The following is a 26,945-nucleotide window of genomic DNA, read 5'->3' as shown; positions in this document are numbered from 1 at the left end:
CGGCCCATACATACACAGACAGACACACAAACACACACAGACAGACAGAGGTGCTTTCTAAAACGCGTCTTACGCCTCAAAACCTGATTTACATGCAAACACACACACACACACACACACAAACACACACACACACACACACACACACACACACACACACCAGCTCCATCAGCACCATGCCGATGCTCCAGTACAGCTAATAGCGCTGGCTCCCGTCTTGCTTGTGACCTTCTGTAAACAGCCGCTGCTGCGTCGTCTGGAGCTCTGAATAATGCATGGGGCTCCGTGGGCGCTCCGAGAACACGCCGCCTCCAGCCCCCAGCCAGCTCATTTATTCAGGCCGCCGGGCGGAGGTGAGCTCCATAAGACCACCACCTCCACCCTCTCCCCAGCCCTCTCAGCGCCTCTAATAGGACAGAGAGGGGGACTTGAGCTCCGTTTAAAACACTTACGTCCACTCAAAAGTAGTTAGGGGCATGGAGTAAGGCATGGAGTGGGGCATTCAGAGCTCCTGGGCAGATGGAGATGTGGGCAGCTTGCGTCTGTGTGTGTGTGTGTGTGTGTGTGTGTGTGTGTGTGTGTGTGTGAGAGTTACGTGAAGTGAGGCATCCTGGGCTGTTGACAGCTGAGGATGTGAGCAGCTCACATGGATGCTTTTATTATTCAGAGGGCGGATGGTTGGAATGTGGCTTTAAAAAAAAAAAAAATCCCTTCTGCTTTCAACTACATAATTGTGTCCATTTTGTGTGGATCTGACAAAATGACAGGGAGAGATAAAAGACTTGTTTTCATGTCTGCGGCGGGTAATGGCATGAAATGTCCTCTCTCCATCTGTGCTCAAGTCTTCTCCTTTCCCCTTCCTTCTCTCCTTCTCTCCCATTCTCCTCAATGTTCTCTCTCTCTCTCTCTCCCTCTCTCTTTCCACTGCTCACACATCACATTTTCTCTCCCTCCATCTGGCTCCATTATTTCTGTTTATCTCTCTTATTCACACACTCGCACCGTCCCTCTGTCTCTCTCCTTTTTGGGCATGGATTGTGAGTGTGTGTGTGTGTGTGTGTGTGTGTGTGTGTGTGTGTGTGTGTGTGTGTGTGTGTGTGTGAACGTGTGTGCGTGTGTGTGTGTGTGTGTGTGTGTGTGTGAGTGTGAACGTGTGTGTGTGTGTGTGTGTGTGTGTGTGTGTGTGTGTGTGTGTGTGTGTGTGGAGGGATAAACCCGTGAGGCCGGCAGACGCAGATGGCTCCACCTGATGGATGTGTGTGTTGGGCGCCACAGCCCAGACACGTCCACACAGCCCCAGGGCCCGGCCCAGCCGCCTCTGCTGTTCGTCAGCACCTCAGGGTGCTGCTGCTGCTGTTTAGCCCCAGCGCCTCCCCTGTAGCTCTCTCACGCTGAGGGTGAGGCAAGCAGCTGGGAGATAGACTACAGAACTGCACTGAGGAAAGGATGGGTCTGTGTGTGTGTGTGTGTGTGTGTGTGCGTGTGTGTGTGTGTGTGTGTGTGTGTGTGTGTGTGTGCGTGTGTGTGTCTGTGGTGTCTGTGTGCATGTGTAGATGTGTGTGTGTGGGCTGGAGGAGAGATGTATTGCTTCTGACTGACCGACAGGCAGGAGGAGAGCTGTCGCTTTCCTCCCATCCAAAACAGAGGGATGCAGAGAGGAGTGGGATAGAGAGAGCGAGAGAGAGAGAGAGATACAGAGAGAGAGAGAGAGAGAGAGAGAGAGAGAAGAGGAGTGGCAGGGAGAGAGAGGGAGACAAAGAAAGGGTGGCAAGGAGATTGGGGATAGAAAGAGAGAAGATGAGTGGCAGGGAGAGAGAGGGGGATAGAGAGAGAAAGAATGGAAGAGTGGAAGGGGTGCAGAGTCAGAGGGAGGGAGGAAAAGAGAGAAGGATGAGGGGAGATTCTGAATGTCACACAAACTGACACGACCACACAGATACACACACACACTTCAGAAGCATATGCTGTAAATGTGTACGTGCACACACAGGCACACACATGCTGTTTTCAAACTCACCAACAAATACACACAAAGGTCAAATCTTTGACCCCTCAAATCACACTCAGACTTAGCCACTCAAGGACAATGTAATGAAGCGGAAAGGGAGGAGATATGTATTTCACATGTAATTACATATCTGACACGTATCTGAGAGGGATAATGAAATCGGAGGAACGATCTAGAAGATAAACGAGGCAATTTTGCAAGCGCACATTTACACACACCCATATGCTCTAGTCGAACACTTCAACACATAAGCACACATCTAAGCTGCCGTCCCCCACAACCCACCCCCATAGATTCCCACACATAGAAAGAGACTGTGCAGAGGCTGAGTCATTCTCTAAAGCATCCCAGCACAAAAGGAGAGGAAACTCAGTGTTCAGTGTTACAAACACAGCTCAAGCACACACACACACACACACACTGGTGTGAGTAAATCTGTAGAATGAATGGGGTAATTACACACACACTAATACACACACACACACACACACACACAAATAGCATTAAAACATTTCTAGCTTATTCGCCTCCCCCTCCCATGTCCCTGTTTTCTGTCACTAGGCTATTTCAGCATAGAATGGCCTCCCTATGTACACACACACACACACACACACACACACACACACACACACACACACACTTTCATTCACTCTTGATCTCTTTTCCACACATATTCTCCCACACCCCCTCCTCTCCCTCTTTCTCAAACCCCCTGCCCCAAGACACACACACACACCACACACACACAAACACACGTGCTTTGGAACGTAAATAGTGAAAGCGAGGCGGGGGTGGGTGGGAAGTGTCGTTTACATTCACCCTGGCAGCCCAGGGCTGGGTGGAGAGAGGAGAGAGGGGAGAGGAGAGAGGAGAGAGGAGAGAGGAGAGAGGAGAGAGGAGAGAGGGGTGTGAGTGGGCTGGGGTCGGGCGGCTTCGCCTCCTTTCACACTGGCATCCTGTATCCTGCCCTTTTGTGTCCATGCCAACCCAGGCAGGCAGGCTGGGGAGGTCATAGAGACCAGGCTTGGCACTCTGCCAGAGCAGGGGGGGGGGGGGGCAGAGTGGGCGTGGGGGGTGGGGGTGGTATTCACTGCTCAGGAAAGCAGAGTGACAAGCCTACTGATGAACGGCACAGAGGTTACATTCAAATGCTTCCTTTAAACATCTCAGAGGCTTCAAAAAGATTCTTCAGAGCTCTTCTTCTCCCTCCCCTCCCTCTCTCTCTCTCTCTCTTTCCCCTACTTGCATGCACCCGTCCCAAACACATGCGCATACACACACGCACAAACACACACTCACTCAATCAAATTAATTTACTGGAATATTCCCCCGTTATCCTCTATGTTCAACCACATACTGTTTACTCTGTCAATCTCTTTTAATCTCTTTTTTTATTCCTTGTGTCTTTCTTACTTTTTCTCTGTCCAAATGAAAATCCCCGATATGATTTATTTCTCTTCAATAATTCCCTAATGGCTGGAACCTCTCTCCTCCCTGTTTTCTGCAGTCCTTCAGCTCTGCTCTCTACATGGCTCTGGCTTTGAGGACTATTTTTCCAACACACTCCACAACAGTGTACATTTACAGTAGACTTTACACTGACTGGAACCTTCCGTGGGCAGCATTCTCTTGCCAACTTTTGAAGTGATTCTCTTGGAAATTTCTCACAGAAAAACATTAGATCAGAGAGCAGGAGACTGGCCCAGATTTGGCCCAGATCTGTTTGACTCACACTACACGGACCTATGGACCATAATGCATTACAGACTTACTCATTCTAGACACGACTGACTGCCCTTGTGTGGTGAGATGTAGATGTGAGATGTGTGTAGGTGTACACAGGTGCTATTGGCCATGTTGAGTCAGCTATGTGTTGTGTTCATTTGCACTGCTTCTACAGTGAAATACAACATACCATTTTGTTCATTATGGGTGTCTCTGGGTTTTCAGACCTAATAATGTATTTTATATATTGCCTATATACTGTCTAGGTTGTATAGTATATAGTCTGTAAAGTCGGAGTTATACCATTAGCCAGAAACAAATTCTTGTGTGCACTAACTCACTTGGCCAAATAAATCTGCTTCTCATTCTGATTCTGACAATGAACTGCTTGGAGAGAAGCCACCAGGGCAGGCAGCAGTGGTCTATCCGTAGTGCTTGTGATCATGACAAAAGAGCAGTATATAATAAGGGAGCAGAAAGACTGGCCAGATCCCGTCCTACTTCTGCGCTCCTCTATGCTCTGTTTCCCTTTATCTCTCTCTCTTGCGGCCCCGCTATATCAACATGTCAATAAGCTCCACTGTATCAAAATCATCAGGGTTCTGCTTTGCTTCATTCGGGGTCGATACTACATTGGCCCGCTGGTAGTAGCTCCGCCATGTGCTTAAAGAGAAGAGAGTCTGTCTCTCTCATCTGGTTGTAGTGGTGCAGTTAACCTCGGCAGATATACAGCCGGGGACTAGTGGATGCCCCTGGTGCACATGATGTGTGTGAGAGAATGAGTAAGCCTGTGTGTGCACGTGTGTGTGTGTGTGTGTGTGTGTGTGTGTGTGTGTGTGTGTGTGTGTGTGTGTGTGTGTGTGTGTGTAAACGAGAGAAGGGGGGGGGCTGCTGTGTGAGTGTGCACAAACATTTTATATTGGTGTCTTTGTGTGTGTGTGTGTGTGTGTGTGTGTGCGTGTGCGTAAATGCTGCATAATGCATATGTGTGTGTATCTGTGTGAGTATACATGTTTATGTCAGCAGAGTGTGTGCATGGGTGTATGTGTCTATGTCAGCAGCAGTGTGTTTGTATGTGTGTGTGTGTGTGTGTGTGTGAGAGAGAGAGAGAGGGAGAGAGAGAGTGTGTGTGTGTGTGTGTGTGTGTGTGTGTGTGTGTGTGTGTGTGTGTGTGCTACAATGGGGATTTAATATGGAGATGGATGGCTGCCAGCGCGTCCCTGGGTGAGCAGTAGCTGAGACAGAGGCAGACAGTGGCCACATGTCATCCCCTCACTTTAGCCATACCTCTAAACACCACTTCTCTCTCTCCTCTATCTCTCTCTCTCTCTCACACGCACACACACACACACTCTCTCTCTCTCTCTCCCTCCCTGTCCAAGCCTGTCTCTTGTGAAGTTATATTGCCCATGCGCTCCAGCACACGCCCATCTTTTTACTTGCTATAGCCGTGGCAGCTGGAGGCACTGGGATAATCTCGCTAATGCAAAGATGCTGGCTGCTTGTCCTCCTCCATCTCTCCCTCTCTCCATCGCTCTTTTCCTCCGTGCTTTATGTTCATCCCATTTTCTTTCAACAAATTCCCACTCACTCTCTCTTGCTCTGTCTGTTCCAGTCTCATCCTCTCTGTGCTCTCTCTCTCTCTCCCTCTTAATTTCCCTCCTTCTCTACTTAGTGCCCCTCGCCCTTTTGTATGCCCCTTGTGTCTCTCTCCTATATATACTCCTCTCTCTCTCTCTCTCTCTCTCTCTCTCTCTCTCTCGACACTGTTTCCTGTTAACGAGTTGACAGTAGCTCCCCCTCATTAACTCAGTGAAAGAGAGGCTTACGCTAACCTCCCTAATAAAGGTCTCTAATAAAGGTTTCTTTAAATCAAATGGCCTTGTGTTTCTAAGACACATTATTCAGGCCCAACAAATCCCCACAATATTTACTTGATTAAGTGTATTCAGGACTGTCCTCCCACCATGTTCCTCCACGGACCCCCCACCCCCTCCCCCAGGTTGTGGCGTGGTGAACCCCAGATGGAGAGCACTGTTGTGGGGGAGACATCCCGCTGGACTGGGCGGGAGGGGGGTCCGTGGATCAGAGGATGGATTAGGGGTGATCATTAATGAGGCCCCACCCCGTCTGTCAACAACACAGGCCAGTCGGACCACGCTGACCAACCCCACCCTGTGATATAATACACATGGACACATGTATGCGCACACACACACACACACACACACACACACACACACACACACACACACACACACACGAGAACATGCACGTGCACAGACTGCACACACACAGACACACAAACACACATACACACACACACACACAGATGCACACACACACACACACACACACACACACACACACACACACACACACACACACACACACACGAGAACATGCACGTGCACAGACTGCACACACACAGACACACAAACACACATACACACACACACACACAGATGCAGTTCACACACCCATGGATTCCCAAACACGCACAATCTCTCTAAGGAGTTTGAAATTCTGCAATGATTTCAGGCTTGTCAGGCACACACATACTGAACACCACACTAAATCCTCTAAACTGAAAATCGTTTAGTTTACAAGCCTGTCCAGCACACATTGTAAAAATGTGAGCACTGTTGAATGATGGACCATCTCTTTAATATATGATCATCGGTGTTGACAACCAGCCATCCTTGACCTTAGGTGATTTGTTCCTTCGCTGTCACTGAAATAGCAAGGAACCTTGACCTATATCTTGAAGTGGGAATACATAATTACATATAGCCTACACTAAGATACTTTCTATTAAATTCTTCCTACTAAATGCAAGTATGTACTACTTAATATAAACATACACGTACAAATAACCGTATAAATACAAATGTCCCTGTGGCTGACATTTCAAGTGTCAGAAGAGTTCTGGTCTGGCTTGTGTTGTGTTGTGTTGTGAGTGCTAGGAGGCATTTGGAGCAGAGTGTGGAGAGAGGAGTGGAGAGGAGTGGACCGAGGCCAGGCGCTCCCACCACTGCTGCCTTCACTTAATTATAACAAGCTGCACAAGTCCCTGACATGTGCTCACTGTCTGCTTATGGGATAAACAACACAGTGCACACATGCAGTGAGTCAGTTCAAATGAACACACACACACACACACACACACACTTATGCACGAGTAGACATACAACATGTGTGCACTGCACACTCATCACATGGACAAACACAGTGTCATGAAAAGTGTGAGTTAAAATCTGTTCATTTAACTTTATTCTATTTACTCTTGCACAGTATGACAATGATGTACAAATACAAACACATACTTAATATGAACACACACACGCACGCATGCACACACACACACACACACACACACACACACACACACACACACACACACACACACACACACACACACACACACACACACACACACACACACACACACACACACACACACACACACACACACACACACACACACACACACTCCTTACCTAGTTTGTTGCTGTTTCCATGCTGGCAGGCAGAGAGGTCTGACTCATTCCCTTTCTCTCTCTCTCTCTCTGCTATTCATATTTGGTCCCAATTTGTCTTTTTGTCACTACTAAAAGAGCTGGAACTTTTGTTTGCCTATTCTCACTCCCTGTAGCCGGTGGAACTGCTGTCCCTGCTCAGAATGAATAATCAGCTCTCCTCTCCTTGGCTTTACACCCGACCTATCAGTGCCTCATTCCAAATAATGGAAAAGGGGACTTGAAAGCAATTTGTGGATTCTTTTCAGCATCTCATTGCTGCAAAGGCACGTTAAACAGCCCAAGATGGAGACCACTCAGCTAAAGCACAGACCCTACAGCAGCTATGCTCCCTATTATCAAAGTCAACTCTATTCCATGTAAATACGCATACACATGCACGTACGCATGCATGCAAACACACACACACACACACACACACAAACACACACACACACACACACACACACACACACAAAACTTAAAAAGAAAGCACAAGAGACCTCTTGTGCAACAGTGCAGGAGGAAAGAAAAGAACACCAGTGAGAGAGGGAGAGGGAGAGAGAGAGAGGGAGAAAGAGAGAGGGTTATAAAAAGATGGCAAAGCCCACCAGCATTCATCGTACTATAATCAAATTGCACTGGTGAATGAATCGGTCTGTTCAGGGCGCCCGGCAGCGCTCAGGGCCGGTCAGCGGAGTCGAGTCGAGTCGTGCCACAGCTGCCCCGAGCACTACTGTGCTGCTGACCCATTTTCCCAGCACACTGAACCACTGGGCACAGGCCGCACCGTGCCGCTCCGAGGCCAGCCGGGCCTCACAGAACAGCGTCCAAGCCTGCGCCAGCGCCGACCGGGCCAGCGCGTTCCCCAGCGAGGCCCATAAAAACTGCTCCCCGTCCGCCCCCGGCAGCGTAAATATGCTCGGGACGGGAGCTATGACCGCACAATGTGGTCAGAGGCTTTTCTGGGTCGTTTTTTTTTGTTTTGTTTTTCTCCCCCTCCCGCTTCACTCCGCTCTCTCTCACTAAGCGGAGCTTCAGAGTTTTCTTGTTTTGAGCGTCGGCGGTGTCGGTTTCACTGCAGATCAGTGAGCGGCGGAGAGACAGCCGGACATCTAAATTTCATGAGGCCACTGAGGCCAGACTTTCTCTCTCCACTGCCAAGAGTGACCAGTAGTAATGAGCTCAATTCACCTGTCACCACCGTCGACATCTGTGTTTGGACGTCAACACTCGCTCCTGATGAGGAGAACCCTCCATAACGACCGAAAACTGGCCACTCGCTCAGGCCAAAAGAGAGTGTCACAGCCCAACCAAAACCAAAAAGGGTTCCACCGCAAACACAGACGTTCAGCCAAGATGCGGTCCGTTCCTGGGGATTTCTGGCCAGATGGGATTGGCCATGGCTACAGCATAAAAGGAGAACTGAATAAGATGAGCTGGGGCGTCCAAGGCCATCTCAGACAGCTGGGATGTCGTCTGGAGATGTGCAACAGAATGCGCTTGACTCCCGGAGAGGACAGGCAGCTCATCGGCATTTAAGTGGAGCAGCAGCGCCTTGAGCGTCTAGCAAAGGTCAAGGTCACGGTCTCAAAGGGATTAGAGGGCGGAGCCGAGGTGACAGACAGGCTCTTAGATCAGTGTCATTAGAGGGGACCCTCCCGATTATATTAAGTCCTTGATCTGTGACCTCTGAAGATTATAGGGGGGTTGGCCATGCGGAGGACTCATAAAGATGGACAGGTCAACGCAGTGTCATCGTGAGATGGTCTTGTCTTCACCCAAACACACCGGGTTGCAAGCAGATAAGTGGATGTCATGGAAAGGAAGTAATATAGTCTGGCACACAGTCGTCTTATCAACTACTACTAAAGGGACTAAAAAACAGACAGATACTATAAGACTTAAGTCTGAGAGAACTATGAAAAAGTCGAGAGGAGTCTACTCCTAACCCGCTCAAACCATCTGCCAGATCAATGGAAAATTATCCACATGACAGGAATGCAAGAGCAGAATTACTATCGAATCACGAGGGAGTAATGAAGCTTGTAAGAATGTCACCAAACAACAACCCACTCAGTGTTGCAACAGTGCTGTATGCATCTATCTGTTTGTATGGTTCTTTATATGCATTTGTGCATTTATTTAATATTCTTAAATACTGTTGTTCACTTCGACTCTATGTGACAACAGTGTGCTACTGCCAGTCACCTTTAATTATGAACTTGTATTAAGATAGAGAGATCACATAGTATTTCATTGTCTCCAAATCTGCAGCTGCAGCATTTTTGAAGTCTCCAAAGATTGCCCTGTGCACCTCATCTCCCCTCGGTTTCAAATGTACACATTATGCAGAGCATAAACCCACAACCACAGCAGTAATCCTTGTCCTCCAAATCCCTGACCTTGGCATGCTCATCACTGGGCTGAACAAAATGTACAGTTGCAAGCTTTCTGCTTTCTGGTTTATGCTTTTGTTTGCACTTAAACTACAACCTTTACGACAAATACAGAGGTGACATTTACTTTGCACTAATCTTGTGGTCCTGCTTCTTTTCATTTATATAGCAGATGCCTTGATCCATAAGCAACTTATAGTACACTACAAATATACCATACATTTTCATCAGTAGGTATACTCCCTGGGGATTGAACCTATGACCTTGGAGTGGTTAACACTTTATATATCCAGTTGAGCCACCAGATGACAGGCCCGTACATTTCAGTGACCTGAATACAGACCTGGCATAATTTCATTCCCACACAGATGACCATAAAGGCCCTGTGTGAGCTGGACTGTCCAACCTTCCCATCATTACTCTCGTCAGTGCCCGTCAAGAGAGTAATGACCGCACTGGAGCGCGAGGTGGACTGAATACATTAGCATGCTAATGGGCAGATGTGGAGGAATCCACGTTCGTCTGTTACGCGCTGCCTAGCGTAGCGCGACATGGAATACAAAGAGACGGGCCGCGCTTAGCAAATATTTGCACATTAGCGGGAGCCATTTGCTGGTTGGTATGGGGAGAAGAGTGCGCAAGAACATACCAAGTCCATGGCCAAGGTGGACTGCACTGTGAAGGAGGCCGAGTTTCTGAGACATAATAGGGTCTCTTCCCTCATCGTTCCCTCGCTGGCCCAAACCCTTCCCCCTTTTTTCGCTCCTAATCCTCCGCAAAACATACTGAATTTGATAGCCGCTCCTGTTAAACCCAGATTAGATTCTTTTTTTTTCGTCACGATGACCTCTTTACAAGCATTTGTGAGCCCCTGATTTGATATGATGGCAAATATGATGGAAATATCCCTTTGCCACCTTACAGTAAATGTCCAGGTTTGGTATCCCGGGACCTCTGCGATTTTCTAAGCACTGCCTTTACCGAGGTTATTCGTATTCTCGGAGCTCAACGGTGAGTATAAACACTCCCAAATGGGAACAGCAAACTATAGGCCTACTGTCAGATACACAAGCCATCTGGGAATCCAGCGCTAGACAGCCATATGCCGCCAGAGCCACACGACACAAGCAGCAAGTCTGTGGAGCCAGACAGAGTAGCTGAAATGGACCAGCGATGCTGAGAAATGGGTCCTAATAAAAGTTCCCCCAATAAACCGGCAGGGCAAACATGGTGGTATGACATGGACAGCACTGGACCTGTCCTCGTATAAGTCCCGCTATTCTCCGATCAGGACTGTTCACCAGCACAGTCACAGAGCAGTGCGGGCCCCTGTTTGTCCAGAGAGGACAGGCTTCCAACAACACACCACATGCAAACATTTACTGTGTGTGTTTGTGTCACAGTTACGGGAAACACAGTGGATGTGTTCAGTGGCTCTCTCAAACAAGAGGTCAGTGAATGACTCGTGGTGTTTGGATATTTAAAGCCTTTACCTGCAGAAGGGTCCTGCTCCGTCAGAGAAGAAGCACTGGCCTCCGTTGAAGCAGTAGTTGGGGAGCTGATCGCAGGGCGTCTTGCAGCTCCCATTGGGGCAGTTGGACCCACTGGCGCCGTCACTGTCAACCCCTGGGGGAGGCGCTGGGTCCTCCACTCCACCGCCGCTGGTGAGGGGGCCGTCAGGGGCCAGCAGGCCGGGGATGGGGATGCGGGGTCGGTAGGGGCGGGGAGGTGGGGTGGTGGTGAGATCGTCGTCGTAGAGGTCGGTGGTGGTGGTGTCGGAGTACTCGTCGGGGGAGGGGGAGATGCTGTCGTCGTACGGGGTGAGGTAGTCGTAGTTGTCAGGCATGGTCCAGGAGGTGGGGTCGCGACCCTGGAGCTCATGGGCAGACGGGGCGGGCGTCTCAAGGTCACGCGAGTCGGAATCCACGAAGTCCACCGTGAGGGTGTCGGAGTTGGAGATGCGCACGATGGGCGACTGGGCGGTGGTGGGGGTGAACTCCCGGTCCAGGTCAAACACCGTGGTCTCCAGGCCACCCTTGGCGCTCTGCCAGGGCAGGTCAGTGTACACGGGCAGCTTGCGGCTCTCATCCTCCTCCTCCTCTTCCTCCTGCTGGGTGTTTCCGGGGGCCTGGGGCAGCAGGTGGTCCGTCTCGGCCGAGTCCGGACTGAGTGAGTGGCGGCGCCCGTCCTCCTCGCTGACCGCAGGGAACCCCCTGCCCATCATGCCGCTCCCCGCGTCCTCTCCATCTCGGGGCTTGCGTCCAGCCCTCTGGCTCTCGCCACTGACCACCTTGGTGAGATCCGCCATCTTCTCGCCCTCTTCCCCGCCGGGCAGTGAGGTCACGTTCACAGCATTATCCGGTGACTCCGTCACATTTCCTCCAATGGAATTCCCTGTAGAGATAAACAGGCGGCCTTATTACAATGTACTTACACATGTTATAATACTTAATTGCGCACATCATTACGTGGTACTCATTTTAACACCTCGCTATATAATTACATTCATATAAATAAAGAATATGTTGTAATGATAAATACAACTACAACTGCAAACAGCAAACTGTTTTTATATATCAAAAAGTATTCGTTGTACCAATGGTGTTAATAGACAGAGACTTCGTGTTTGATATTACAACAATTATCTGCCAGTTCATACCACAATGTGATATGTACAGTATTGTGATACTGTGAACATTTTGATTTGAAATGTGAATTAAAGGAGAGCAGTCTACAAAGTTAGTAGATGTTAGAAAATATGAGTCGACAACGGTTATGTGGCACATAGCAATAGCACATGATTATAATAGTATATTTTTTTCAAAATAGTAATAATAACAAAGAATCTAGTTTTTAAATAACCGGCCTTTTAAGAATTAGTATGCAATTTGTAACTCAACAAATTTTACATTTTGCCCCTAATGTACAGTGTAGTCCTGTAATTTCTCTTGTTAGTGACTGCTGTACAACCCAGTATTAGTACTTTTGGGGAATGTGTCTAATTGGCATTAATTACTGTTAATCTAAGACTTTCACATGACAAACAGGTGTCAGTCAGTGCCTGTGATCTGACACACAGAACCAATATGACAGCACACCACAGAAAAACAGACACCCGGACTTCACATCTCCCGTAAAACAGGATTTTTGATCTCCATCAATTACTTCCAGACGAGTGAGTCTTCCCATTTCCTTCCAAAGCAGCTTTGCCAAGCCCCTGGATTAAGAGTAATAATTTTACTAATGTACTTGAGGATGGCAAGGAGCTCGGATTAGGGATTAGGGTTCGGGACTAAGAACCCAGGGGCTCTCGATGGGGCGTCATAGTGATCCGGACAGAGAGAGAGAGCTTCATCAAAACATCTCAATCCAGCAGCAGGCCCCACCATTAGCGACCACTGACAGGACCCTGAAGAGTTCCCTATCAATAACAAGTTACTTGAGACAACACTGTTCCACCCAGAAAGGCATATTTTGAGAATTAACGACTAAACTAATAATTTTTTGGAGAAAGGTCCTCGTGACAGCAATGAAAATCACAGCAATGAGGGAGGAATAAAGTGAAACCACGGCGTGATAAATCTGCAGGTGAGGCCAAGGTGAGCACCCTTATCCTGCCAAAGGACAATTGTGCTTATTTTCCTCACGGCTGTTGAAAAGCAGGCTTTTAAAATTAGGGTCGAATGTAGGCTAATCCATGGCCCAGCCTCAGTTACTCCACCTCTGCAAAACTCATTACCAGAGCCACAGCAGTGCTCCAGTCCAGAGGAAAAACTACGGCAAAAACCGCACACACACGACCATCGCACTCCATGTTACATTAGCCAAGGAGAGGAAGACAGATGGAAAGAAAGAGAAGAAAAGCAGAGAGAAAGGCACTCGGTAACTGGTCTGTTTCTGCCAGTGCCCTCCCTCTCTTGGGGAAGTCCCCTGTGTTCTCATCTGACAGTCTCCGCGCTAATGAGGGACTTCAGTGGAACGCTGCACGCCTTTGGGTGTCTTCAAAACAACGAAAAACGCCATCAGATTTCATTTTCCATTCCAATGAGCTGTAAACAACATGAGAGCAAGACAGAGAGAAAGAGACCGTGTGGTGGTGTGTCGTCAACGACCATCTATAGGCATCTAGAGTTGATTTCCATAGAAGACAGATTTACTGGATCTGGTCTGGACCTTATTAACATGTTTGGAGGACCACCGCAGACGCACTGTGACTGATCTGACAGTATGCGACTTGATACTGTGCAATTGTTATTGCTGTGTATAGGAATAGTGTTTTGGTTCAAGATTGCAGCGGTCGTCGCCGGCTGCTGGACCACGTCAGGGCCCGATCGGGGCCACATCAGGGCCAGATCGAGGTCAGATGTGCGCCAAAGTCCATCCTGCATGTGGGTAGGGGCGTTGAGGGGAGTGGGGTGGGGGTGCAGAGTGGAAACACTGAGCAGGACATATTGGCACAGGTCCCTGTGTGGAAACAGCCTCTGAGTCATCCTGGAGGAGCGGCCCAGATGAGGAGAAGTGCAGGGCTCCCTCGCATGTTCACATTCATTCCTCTACATACTGCAGATGACTGACTTGGTCAGGGTGGTCAATGCTGGGATTGCTCTTTGGGTATACAAACTGACACACATTGAATTGTTTAGGTGAAAAAAAAAAAGATTTGTTTGCAATTGTTTCCTCGCAATCCGCATGCCCCCTTATTCCTAAAAGCTGGAATTCCCCCTTGTCAGAATCAGTCATGTATTTCTGATGCTCATTTCAATTAAACACATCTTTCACTGAGCCACTCCTTGATGAGGTAATTGGATTACTGGATAACCTTCAGCTCAACCTCCTGGGCTGAAATGAGATATGCAATAACAGAAGACATCGGGAAAAGGCGAGGTTAATCGCAGTTACCGGCTCAATGCACCTCACCAGCTGACAAGGGCTTGAATTGGGAGCTTTTGTTGAATTAAATCACACTGAACAAATCCTTACAGTTGCAGTCATACCAATTTGTGTACATCATGGGCTTGTCAGAAATCTTGCATTGCACCACTCAGGTAGCTTAAAAGAACCAAACCTGTATTTACTGTTATGTGAATGCAAAGATAAACTAGCTAAAACCAAGCTAAAACTTGAGCAGGGAGGAATTGGTAGGTAGACGGATTGAATTATTTCCAAAGATGCTCTACTGTGATTCTACAATGATTCAACAAACAAACAGTTTCACTATAGTAGTCTTGTAATTGTATCTTTTTTTACGGCAGTTATGATGAAGCCACCACAATAATCATGGCCTGAATTTCCCATTTCCCTCTTGGAATCGCACAGCCAGAGATAGGCATGTGCAAATGATTAGGGTTCAGTTGAGATACTGATGATATTGAGTGGGGATTTAAAGCTCAGGGCACATCCAAAATGAATTTCATTTGACTAATTACCACATCTAGGAAATTGTGTGTGGTTACTGTCAGCCACCAGAATAGCTCAGATTTGCTCTCTGAATTACAAATGCTGTCACTGCCGACTCAGATCTGATAAAGAATAACTTTGACGGTTTTATGGTTTTGGGGCTTTGGGATACATGCAGTTTGGAAATTGAATCAGGAAATCAGAGAGAGAGATATCGGTGACACAGTAAATCCAATGCAGTTGTACCACCCTTTTAGTTCTGTCATCAGTAATGCAACTCCTAAATGCGAAGTGATTAAAACTTTATTTCTTTGACTCCCAAGAGGTAGACACGTGGCCTCATGTCATGTTCCCATGTGCAAACAATGGAAACTATGACATGGACAAGGGGAAAATCAGATATCTGTAATATGAACTTATAGTATAGAGCCTGTGGCAGCCTGGTGAAATGAGTTAATATGTTACTCAACACCAGGGTCCGGGAGAGATGTGTGGACGAGGTGGAGAAGAGCGGCCAAGCCGTGCTGTGCGTGGGGGGGGCGTTTTTATTTGATTAGCGCGGAATTGATGCGCTATCACTTTTCACCATTAGCAGCAGCACACAGCGGCCGTCTACGTGAAGAGCTGGAGAGGAACTCCGCTGAGGCCCCTGCATTCTCTTACACGCTGGACAGAGTGGACTTGACGGGCAGAGGGCAATGAGTCCAGACCAAGAGGAGGAGGAGGTCCAGCCCCAGTACAGTGAGACAGACAAACGAACGGACGTGCGGGTTTCCCAGACCAGGTCACGTCGGACGAGTCCTCCCATGATGCCAAATATATACGGCTGCAGCATCTCATTATGCCGTACCGGTCAGCAGCGGAGACAATGGGACCAAAATGGGGCCCAGGTCCGAGTGCCGTGAATAGGACACAAAGGGGTCCTTGTGCTCCCCTACTCCCAGACAGTCAAATCCCATTACATAACACCCAGTTACCCCCCACCCCACCCACTCCCACCCACTCCCACCCCATCAGTTATTCATCCTGTTGGGGTCACTTAAACTGGGTGAAGGGGGTGGGGGGGATGCTGGCAGGGTGATCGAGGTGGGCGAGGAAGTGAGATGGTTAGAAGGACCGTGACGACTGCCAGCCCTTGTTGTGGGGATGCTGGGAGCCTTGGCTCATGTGAGGAGTAGACAGTGGTCAGGGTCGTGGGTTGCATAAACCTGATGTGTGGCCAAGCTACGTGTCTGGCTTTGAGTTTAAGATGTGTCTACAGGGACAGAGGGACAGAGGGACTTCGTATCAGGATTTTTAAGGAAAATGATTATTCAAAAGATGTGCAAGGCATTTTGAATTGTCCTCACTGAAACTGGGCATCTTCCACTGGCCACTGCACAGTCTATGTATAGGCTATCATACAAAACCACCAGCCTGAAAACGCATCCCCTACAGAATGAAATAAATGGCAACAAATGACTCAGTGTGGTCAAACTATCCATATGCACTCCAACCAAAAAGAGATTTTCCAGAGTTAACTCTCACACGGATGCCGACCATGTCAATGGATTATGGACCGCAGCTGGTAAAGGACTCAAGTCAGTATGCTAGTCTCTCTCAAAGACTTAACGATCCAAAAGGAAAATATCTGCATGTAATTCCATGCCTTCATTTGCTGGAAAAAGAATAACCCTAAATTAGAGGACAGTGATTGGGAAACAACACCGTGAGAGATTTCTACTCTCCGGACATGATGCGTCTAACACTGCCAAGCAGGTAAGTGAGTGCCAAAATGAGAGATGATCCAATGTGTTGAGAGATGGAAACCAAGCTGAATTGATTTTTACTGAGTGCAGGGACAGGTGTCGGTGTCAGTGTGTGTGTGTGTGTGTGTGTGTGTGTGTGTGTGTGTGTGTGTGTGTGTGTGTGTGTGTGTGTGTGTGTGTGTGTGTGTGTGTGTGCGTGCATAAAGGACAGAGACTGGGCAAGAGAAGACCAGAAGGCAGGTCCAGAAGTGATGGAGAGAGAGTCAGAGCAGGGGAGAGCAGCAGATCTGCAGATCATGTAAAACTGAGCTACCGCATCCACCGTAAGACAATGTGTTTTCTATCAAGCATTTTGAAGAATTAATATTCAAATACTGCTTGCTACTCAAATGTTTGCGCTGATATCACAGTTCATTGGCTGACCAACTGATCAACCAGCAAGTTCAAGGTGGGAATATTCATTTGCTCCTGAACTGGATTCTTCCCCTATCATAGCCTCTTTGTATCAGGGGTTAAGTAAATACATTAATAATTAAGTTTCATGAATAATTTGTTATCATTTAGTTCCACCACATGCTTTAATAACCATATGTGGTATAAACCTAATGGCAGCCAATCTGAATTAAATGTCTCAACATCGATTCACATCTCTCTCTCTCTCTCTCTCTCTCTCTCTCTCTCTCTCTCTCTCCACTGCATAAATCCTTTCATTTCTGTGCTCAACAGGTGGTGGAATGGAGGAGGGATGTGTTGCTATGGGAACACACTTGCCCTGGCTGGGCTGGATGATGCTAAACGAACATGGCGGCTTCAGATGAACACAGTCGCTCAGTCAAAGACATACTGGCACTTAAACACACACAGACAAACACACACACACACACACACACACACACACTCTCTCTCTCTCTCTCTCTCTCTCTCTCTCTCTCTCTCTCAGGACAAACCCAAAAATCAAATTGAATTAGATAATATAGAATCGAGAGGCTTGCACACTGTTTAATTCAGGTGTCCATAAACATCAAGGTGTGTGTGTGTGTGTGTATGTGTGTGTGTGTGTGTGTGTGTGTAGATGGGGGGATGGGGGAGTATTAGCATACAGAGTCTACTGAGAGGGGATGAAAGGTACTGGAGTCTGTAGGAAAGCTTGACCACATGGTGCTTATATTTGTCTTTCAGCTTTTCTGCTGATTGTTTTAAATGATTAGACTAATTAAAATGAGAGGATTTGGGGTCTCCATAAACTTCTGGCTTTTAAAAGCATCATCAAGGAGAGGGATCATGCAGACCCAGTTAATCTGGCCGCCGATAATCTCATTATTCCTCTTTTTTTAAACTTTGCATCTTTTTTTCTGATGAACGTGAAGCTTTAGTAGATTTGGCACTGCTGGCGAGGGGAGATGATATGGCCACTAGCTTAAGGGAGGGCAGCTCTTGGCAGCTGTTTAAATGATGTAACCCACAACTCAACCTGAACTTGCACATAGCTCTCTCTCTCTCTCTCTTTCTCTCTCTTTCTCTCAAGGGACAAAGCTGTCTTGTCACATCACTGCCAGCCTCTTGCTTTAGGAGCCTGTCATTTCAGCCCTTGCCTTTATCGTCCAGATAAAATGGTGGACTCCTCTTGTGCTGAATGCTGCTGACTGTAAAATCACAGACAATGTAAAAAACATTCCTCAAAATTAAGATTGTCTGTTTTTAAAATCTGATGTGGCTGACTAAATAAACGGAAACACTGCAACTGGTCATCCATTTAACTAAGCATCAGAGAGATGCAGTAAGATCATGAGATGGACGAGCTGACTGCTTTCTACATTAATTTCCAAAGGACATGAAAAACGTGCATTTTCATTTGAAAGGATTACACAGTGAGCAAGCGAGGGTCAAAATGGTCCTCCCTCCCCCCACCCCCCTGTGGCTGACATACAGTATGCAGTACAGTAGAGAGGGCTGGAGACTGGGCTGTGGCAAATGTGTTTAACTACAGATTTACGCTGCCGCCCTAGAGGGGATTGGAGGCTCACACCGGCTCAGTGGTCTCAGATAGCATGCGCATCTGGGCCACATCAGGGCCGAATCAGAACCGGATCCGATCCAGAATCAGCCCGGCGATCAACGGGTCCATTTCACCCTGCGCGTTATATGAAGTGTAATCACCAAGCTTGAGCACATAAAGCTCCATCGAGGGAATGAGGCTTGAGACCACATGGCAGTGAACTCTAGAGCAGATATGGATCTGGACCAGCTCAGGGTGCCAAGCGACTGAACACCTGCCACGCAGAGGGAGATACCCAGCTGTTGTGGAGACAGTGGTGTGAGTGTGCTGTGATGGCTCAGTTTGGGCAGGATTACTGGAAGGTAGTGGGTTAAATGTTTGGACTCAATGACACCACTGCCGTTTTAGCATTCGATGTAGCCAAAGCACAAAATCTCACGCCAATCTCCTAATCCTGTGAACGAATACGAGATCCAGATTTGTGTGCGCAAAAAAACGGAGACGCATAGGATAACTTTTAACATTTTCCATCACATTTTCCATTTTCCATCATCGACCAGACAAGTCCATGCACCAAGCTCCAACCCTATAAATAATTGACATGTTGATGGCCAGACACAAAGACCATTACTCCAATAAACAAATCCATAAACAAATAAATATAGGTTACAGACATGTGATATGTGCATTATGTGCGCGAAAACTGTCGAATGAAACAACTGTATTACTATAGGCTACCTCCGATTATCTTCGTCTAGCCAATTATTTCCATGTCAGTTTATCTAACTAATTATCTTCGCGGTGAACCTCGAGGCATTTCAAAAATCAAAATGAAATGATGAAGCACGATGTGATTGCTAAAATCCATACTAAAGACAAAGGTGAAATGCCGACAATAGGATAAGGACACGTCCCTTCCCTAGGGATATCGTGCCAATGTGCCTCAAGTTGAGTTGCAGGCTTTGTAAAAAAAAAATTATCGCCCATGTTCATTTTTAAGTTGCCACTGCAAATACTCTACCCCTCTGAAACGATGGAATAAAATGCCCTCATATAAAGTCTACACTGCAGTTAATAGGGGCTATGTTGACAAAATGACATCAGTGAGATAGCCTACACCAATGTTCTGTTGCTGGGCGGTGATTCAGAAACAGTCTAATCGACTGGATAATAACGCATCAGTCCCCCAAAATATAACTGCAGTCAAAGAAATGATTTGCGAAACACTATGATGGTGGTGGTGAAAGCAAATGACAGCATAGCTCGAGTGTAACTGATGCTATGTCGGCTACTCCATTGGAATGCGAGGTGACAATGCAGGACAAAACCTCAGCTCAGCCACAGCACTCGACGACCTAGTCGACTGAATGGTTGATCAAAGGCACTAAGAAAACAACTCAATAGAGTAACGGCGGAATCATTCTATAAACAACACTAACAATACTCAGACGATTGTTTTAGGTTCATGTTAAGGTCTGTATCTCAAAGACGCGGCGAGTGACTGCGACAATAACGGGCAAATGGACTTTGTATCCCTCCGGCAAAAACATAAGCCAGAGCTTTCACAGTACTTGTAACAAAACCAACACTTGGATTGACACCAGCAACGTTTTAAAATTGCATAGCCACGGTTGTAACCCAGCTTTGTGTGATTTCATCATTGCCATAGAGACGACAGCTTCACAGTGCATCACCGCGCCACACAGACTTCGTCCCCTCTCACTGACACGGTTTCAGGGCCACCAAATCTGTGTCAGGTGGCTCCAAAAGCCTGCAAGCCTAATGAGAGAAGTCCAGATGCACGGTTAACTGCGGTCTCTTTCAAGCAGTATACCAAATTAACTGTTTCAAAAAGTCCTCTAAAATAAGAGATCTTTTGGCAATTCTGTAGGCTAATGCCCAAACCTCTCCTTGTCGTTTAACCTACATTTAACCATGCGTCTACGGCAGCATCCAATCTGTGGTAACAGAACTGCAGCAATTGTTATACGACTATAACACACAGATTAATAAAATACCAACTATCACTTTCATTTGGGCCTATGCAAATGCATTGCTGGGTTACCTCACTGGCACGGTTTAACATTTGTGTGAGCAGGCGGACAAGCTATTTCTCATTTCTTACCATGTGCAAACAATGGAATCAAGTGCAGAATCACAACGAAACCGAGCACTGGCAGTCTCCAGCATCCCGTATAAATCCCCTTTCCATTCATGGCAACGATGTGTAGACTAATGTTCAGCACAAGTTATCAGAAAAATCCGGAATTGCAATCCCTTTTAAAGTCAATGTTCAAAACAAGTGGTAAATCCTTCAAGTTCTTTGTCAGTTGTCCACGTTATATTCCTCCTCCTCTGCGATTCTCCATGGCGAGTTCGCGTAGCCTACTGCTATCTTATCCGTGGTTTGTTTATATTTACCCTCCGCTCCTGTTTAAAATGGTGTCAGTTAGAAGATTTTAAGGTCCCATTGCCGCGTAACGACGGCCAGTCAGACACCGTGCAAACACACGGAAAACGGCTCCTCATATGCTAGAGCGCACGGAGGCAGCAGCGCCGCTTGTTTTCAATCAGACCTATTGCACTCCCACCACGGAATAGCAAATCGCTTCGAGGACTGTGATGCGATTCTCTCTGTTCTCACAGACTCACTGAGATGAGAAAATCATTTCAGCTCCCACCGTCTCCCCACCCCCTCCCCTCCTCGTCCCCTCCCAGTGTTTTTTCCCTTTCAATAATTTTCTATTCAGCTCAGTCGGAAGGTTCTTTTATATGCGAGGGCATTTGTCTAATAATGGCATCATAGTCTTTTAAAAACAATGTTGGTTCCTTATTTGTGACAGATCAGAGAGAAAGAGAGCGAGAGAGAGCGTTTGTGTGTGTGTGTGTGTGTGTGTGTGTGTGTGTGTGTGTGTGTGTGAGAGAGAGAGAGAGAGAGAGAGAGAGAGGGAGTGTGTGTGTGTGTGTGTGTGTTTTGGTCAGTGTAGTATTTAAGCCTATATTAATAATATTATATTAATGTCTATTAATAACGAATATTTTTCGTATTAAAAAGTCTGGTTTGACGGTAAATTGGTTCTTAATGAAAACCAAGTGAAACATTCATAGAAAAGAAAATAAGAAATTAAAGCTTATCATTGCAAAAATACAGTCCAGTTACTAGACTAAATGATATCCAGCCATTAGGAAGAAATGTGTTTCTAGCATACTGTGCGGGCAAGCGTCATTGTTATTGTATTGCAGCCGGAGACGCATACAAAAGACGGGGCGAGGGCGATGGGCGGGAGATACACTCCTCAAGATGCGTTGATGAATGCGGAGGGGCGAGAGGTGTCCACGGTGGGGGTCGCCAACATTCTTCCACAGAGGATCATTGGTGGAGAAAAGAGCACAGCAACAGGCGGTTCATGGATCTCTCTCGGCGCACTCTCTCCCTCTCTCTGTTTCTCTGACTCTCTCTCTCCCCCTGTCTTATTGTTTACAGTGGAGGTATTTGCGATTTGCGCGTGTGATTTGACAACATATTTCGCTCCACAAAGCAACATATTAAATGTGTCTAATGAGATGTGAAAAGTAGGCCAACTAATCTCAAACAGTTTATGCCCATTGTGGACATGCAAACCACTGACCTCCCTCTTACATCTACACCTTGAACTTGGTGGTGGTGGTGGTGTGTGTGTGTGTGTGTGTGTGTGTGTGTGTGTGTGTGTGTGTGTGTGTGTGTGTGTGTGTGTGTGTACCCCCTGTCCTCAAAAGACCAGACATCATGTTAGACAGGTGGTGTCCACTCCACTATGTCCCAGCTAGCAGATACCTTGTGTTTGTTTTTCAAATAAGCAGCTGTGAGAAAATGCAATATATGAACAAATCTGCTAATATTACCATTTCACTTGAATTATTCACCTCTGCCAGGACCAAATGGTAACAAATAAGGCACACTGAAAGTTGAATTTGTAGCTTGAGTAAGACACACAAGGGCCTCACGCTAGAATCGTTCTAGGGCTTTTTGTGCTACATAGCTCTCTCCAATTGTTGGATCACAAGAGCAAGTCAGAACGAGTGGGCAAGTGGATAGTAATATCCAGTGTCAGTCTTTCCACACTCCAATAGCAACTGCCATTGGCGTCACCAAGATGTCTGCTGCCAACCTTGCTTGGACAAGTGTAAATTAGTCCAAAATAAAAGAGAAAAAGAAGGGGGGAAAATCGAGCTTTTGGCATTAATCCGCCCACACGTCCTGCAGCTCTGGCCATACTAAAGCAGAGCCGACCGCTCCCATTTAGCGTCCTCTGAGGGGAATGACAAACACACTGCTGGACCATTTTAGCTCTCTACACAGAGGCAATGATTTGCTTGTTGCTATGAGACAGAAATCACACACTGCACACAGGGTACCGCACAGCTTCATGCCGGCAATGGAGGTGTGCTCCCGCTACGCTTCAGGCGCTCTCTTTCTCTCTCTCTCTCTCTCTCTCTCTCTCTCTCTCTCTTATCGCTCTCTCTCTCTCTCTCTCTTTCTCTCTGGTCCACCTCTCCTTCTCTCCTCTTCCATCCTCTTTCTCTCTCCCTCCCTCCATCTCACTCTCTCTCCTCACTCTCCTTTTCCAACCCACATCACACCATCCAGGTTGGCTCTGCTTATTCCCCAGTAGAGTTCCAGCTCCTATTCCAGATCGTGTCAGCCGTATCCCAGCTTAGTTAACCCCGGACCCTCTTCTCCCTGCCTGCCTTCCCCCTCCTCCCCCTCCATCTCTCTGTAGTGGAAGAGCAGTTGCTTCCCACACTAGTAGCTGAGGGCCTGAGGTACGTGCCAAGAGGCTTTGCTTCAAAAGAGTCTGAGCCTCTGTTGGTGCTGGGAGAGGGTGCACGTTATTGTCTGAAGCAGACTGACACACCAAAACACACACACACACAAAAAAACCTAAGCACATTAGCTTCAACTGTCACAATCACCCACATGCAAGATGATGAGGAGGATTCATCAAAGCTATTTTAAGATTCAGTGTCCACTCATCATATCTCGCTCACAAAAACAACAACAAGCCTGACCTCACTGTAATAGCTTTCAGTTACCAGAGTATGACTGCCTCATCATCATTAACACCATGAGGAAAACAGCTAGAGCCAACAGATCCTGACAGACTCCATGAGCTTGCTGTAATGCAGTCATTCCCCACCCAGTGAAGGCATTTGATGAGGGAAGGAGTCATCCCACTGGACTGGAGAAGCTCAATGGGCCGGTGAGTCTGGAACAGATCGAAAAAACAGACCTGTCTTAGATTTGGCTCTGATATGGCACAGATCTGGCTTATATCTGGCACAGATACGGCTTACATCAGGTATGGACTGGGGCAGATATGACATGAGTTTGGCTTAGGCTTGACGTGGATGTGGAGGATTCGTTCCAGAGTTCCAGCTGCCATTTGGTCTCCTCTCACCCAGTGTGTCTGTGATGGATGTTGGCTTGTAGACTTACCAATGGGCTAGCGCGACCCCCCTCTTCAGCACCCCCCTATGCTTTTGGTGGTCCACAGCACCTGTCAGGCTCAGAGTACCCCACTAAGGCAAGGGCCAACAATGGATGCCAGGACCCCCTGTGGACACTCGCTGAGTCACATGGAGCTTCTTTTCAACACTGGCCACAAGTCCCTGAGGCCAAAGCAGTTTGATCTGCAGACGCAGAGCACATGCAGAGAGGCATTCTCAGAGGGAGAGAGCTCAGCGCCAGTGGAGATGTAAGATGCTTGTGCACAGGGTTTCACCTTGTTTATCTGAAGCTTCCTAGATAGGAAGGAAATAGCCAGAGGAAGAGCAGAGAACTTACTAGCTGTGGATTGTGTTGCAATGAAAGAAAAGGTTTACCATAAATGAGCATCTAAACTGTTGTTTTACCATAGATAAAGTATACTTCCTTATACTATTGCTGCACCACACATGTAAACTAGTCATGACAGCAAACAGCATAATAGTATGTTATCATGCAGAACTAAAGAATTTGTTGTAGTGACAAAATGGCACATCTGAGCTTTTCACCGTTTTGGTCAAAATCCCTGGACCCTTCCTGCTTGCAGTTTGAATTGATTCCACATGTCAGGTGAACAGGCAAACACTTAAAAATAGCCATTTGCATGTTCCGAGCACATTAAAAATGAATGATCAGTCATGCATGTGAGATGTTGGGCAACAGTGCTGATGGTGTTAGGAGAGAGGACGGGGTGATGGGGAGGGGAGGCTTCGCCCATGATGCATTATACACAACTGGTACTCTTGTACACCCTCTGATGATCAAATAGATGTTTTCATATGTTTAAATGAACTCAGGCCCCTGTGGACCCTTGTACACTCACGCACACAAGTGGAACACTGTATGGAGAACTGATGTAGGCACTGTAGAGAACAGGGCCCCCTGGTGGGCAAAGTTGGCGGCATGCCCTGACCCCCAGCAGGCTAATAATCGCTACAATAACTTCAACACTTGTGGACGCATACACCCATGCACATATGCAAACTTGTACAAGCTCACAAACACACGTGCACTACAGACACAGACACAGACACAGGCACTCACTCACTCACACACACACACACACACACACACACACACACACACACACACACACACACACACTCGAGTTTAAATCACACTTATGTCTGGCATGACATCATTGGACAGGGTTCACACATGCCTAACATGCCAAAAAATCTGTTTGTACCTCTCTCACTCTCTTCCTCTCTTCCTCTCACACACACACACGCACACACACACACACACACACACACACTCTGTTTGTACCTCTCTCACTCTCTTCCTCTCTTCCTCTCTCACACACACACACACACAAACACATACAGATACACACGCACACGTTCACACACACAAACACACACACACACACACACACACACACACACACACCAAACTTGAAATCACGCCTGTATCTGGCACTGTACGTAGCCTAGAACACCCACGCTTGTGCCATGGTGCCAAACCAACTCTGCAGCATTCACCCACACATACAGTATCTCCAAACTAATGTTGACCACCAGCTCTGAATAATACCCTTTCACAGAAATAATCTCACTGTCATCTTCATATTTCAAAAATGCTGTTCATATATCACATCCCTGGCCTGGATATATTCCTCTCATGGTGAGAAATATGACCATAGTTAAAGCCATATTTCATTGATAGCAAATAACACCACTAAATGCATTAGAGATGCACAGTGTAAACATCTTACTGTAAACAACTGCAATTTTAGGCGTTGTATTATAGCTGTGTGGTCATACTTTGTGTTGCATTATGACTATTGGCTTCGTAAACACACAAAGAATAAGGACGCTGGCATTCACACTGACATGTGATATTGCAAATATTAAGGTTATCATTGCTGACAGGCCTTTTGACATTGTTTTGATAGCGCCAACCAATCGGTTTAGATGTAATGCCAAAAGCACATGGATTACTAAATAATCCCCAAGTGTACGATATCCACATGGAAAGAGCGATCCCACCTCCTCTCACACCATAGACAGTATATGCCTGGGCTGAACACAAAGAGCTGTGTGTTTACAATGAGAAAGATGTGCCCATGGATCCAAACAATCATGTCACCATACTGAAGGGATAATCACTACTTGACCCACAGCCCCCCCTCAACCAGATGCCCAAAATAAAGATGGGTTCAAAAAAGAAAACAATAACAAGCCCAAAAGGTCAGCTGCGGTCAGAGCCAGCTCAAAAATGGAGAGACCAGGTAAACAGACAAACAGACAGAGAGAGAGAGACAGACAGACAGACAGACAGACAGACAGACAGACAGATGGGCAAATAGATGGATGGACAGGCGGGTGCCAAGGTAAAGCACAACATGGATTCTTAACATAGCCATTTTAGAACCACAATGGACAAAACAATCAGTTTATGAAACCTAGTTATAAAAAGCTTAAGCATCCAACCAGCTGTGGTGTAACCTTATTGTGAGAGTTGTGACCCACACAGCATATGTTGTTTATTATTGTCAAGAACAAATAGTTCCCTTATGAACTGTAGCTGATTAAAGTCCCTGAAGTTTGACTGGCTGGGAACCGAATGCTAATTGTCATTGTAACCAATCTGGGAGCTGGAGATTTCAGAAGCGTTCGGCAGCATTC

At 47.0% G+C, this 26,945-nt stretch overlaps 1 protein-coding gene across 7 annotated transcripts in view; it reads right to left on the bottom strand.

The window, feature by feature from the left end:
* cspg5a (chondroitin sulfate proteoglycan 5a) overlaps window positions 1–21,420 on the bottom strand; it is a 33,724-nt gene extending 12,304 nt beyond the window's left edge. For all 7 annotated transcript variants that reach the window (XM_062538526.1, XM_062538527.1, XM_062538530.1 and 4 more), the window contains exons 1-2: window positions 20,917–21,420; window positions 11,144–12,044 (exon numbers count right to left, since the gene is read on the bottom strand). In XM_062538526.1, the coding sequence (XP_062394510.1) occupies window positions 11,144–12,044; window positions 20,917–21,007 (992 nt within the window). In that variant the 5' untranslated portion in view covers window positions 21,008–21,420. The remainder of the gene's footprint in view (window positions 1–11,143; window positions 12,045–20,916) is intronic.
* Between the last annotated feature and the right edge of the window lie 5,525 nt (window positions 21,421–26,945).

Source organism: Sardina pilchardus, chromosome 6 (assembly GCF_963854185.1).
Source record: "Sardina pilchardus chromosome 6, fSarPil1.1, whole genome shotgun sequence".
Taxonomy (NCBI): Eukaryota; Metazoa; Chordata; class Actinopteri; order Clupeiformes; family Clupeidae; genus Sardina; species Sardina pilchardus.
The sequence above is the reverse complement of the archived record's forward strand: the minus strand, read 5'-3'. Positions and strand labels throughout refer to the sequence as shown.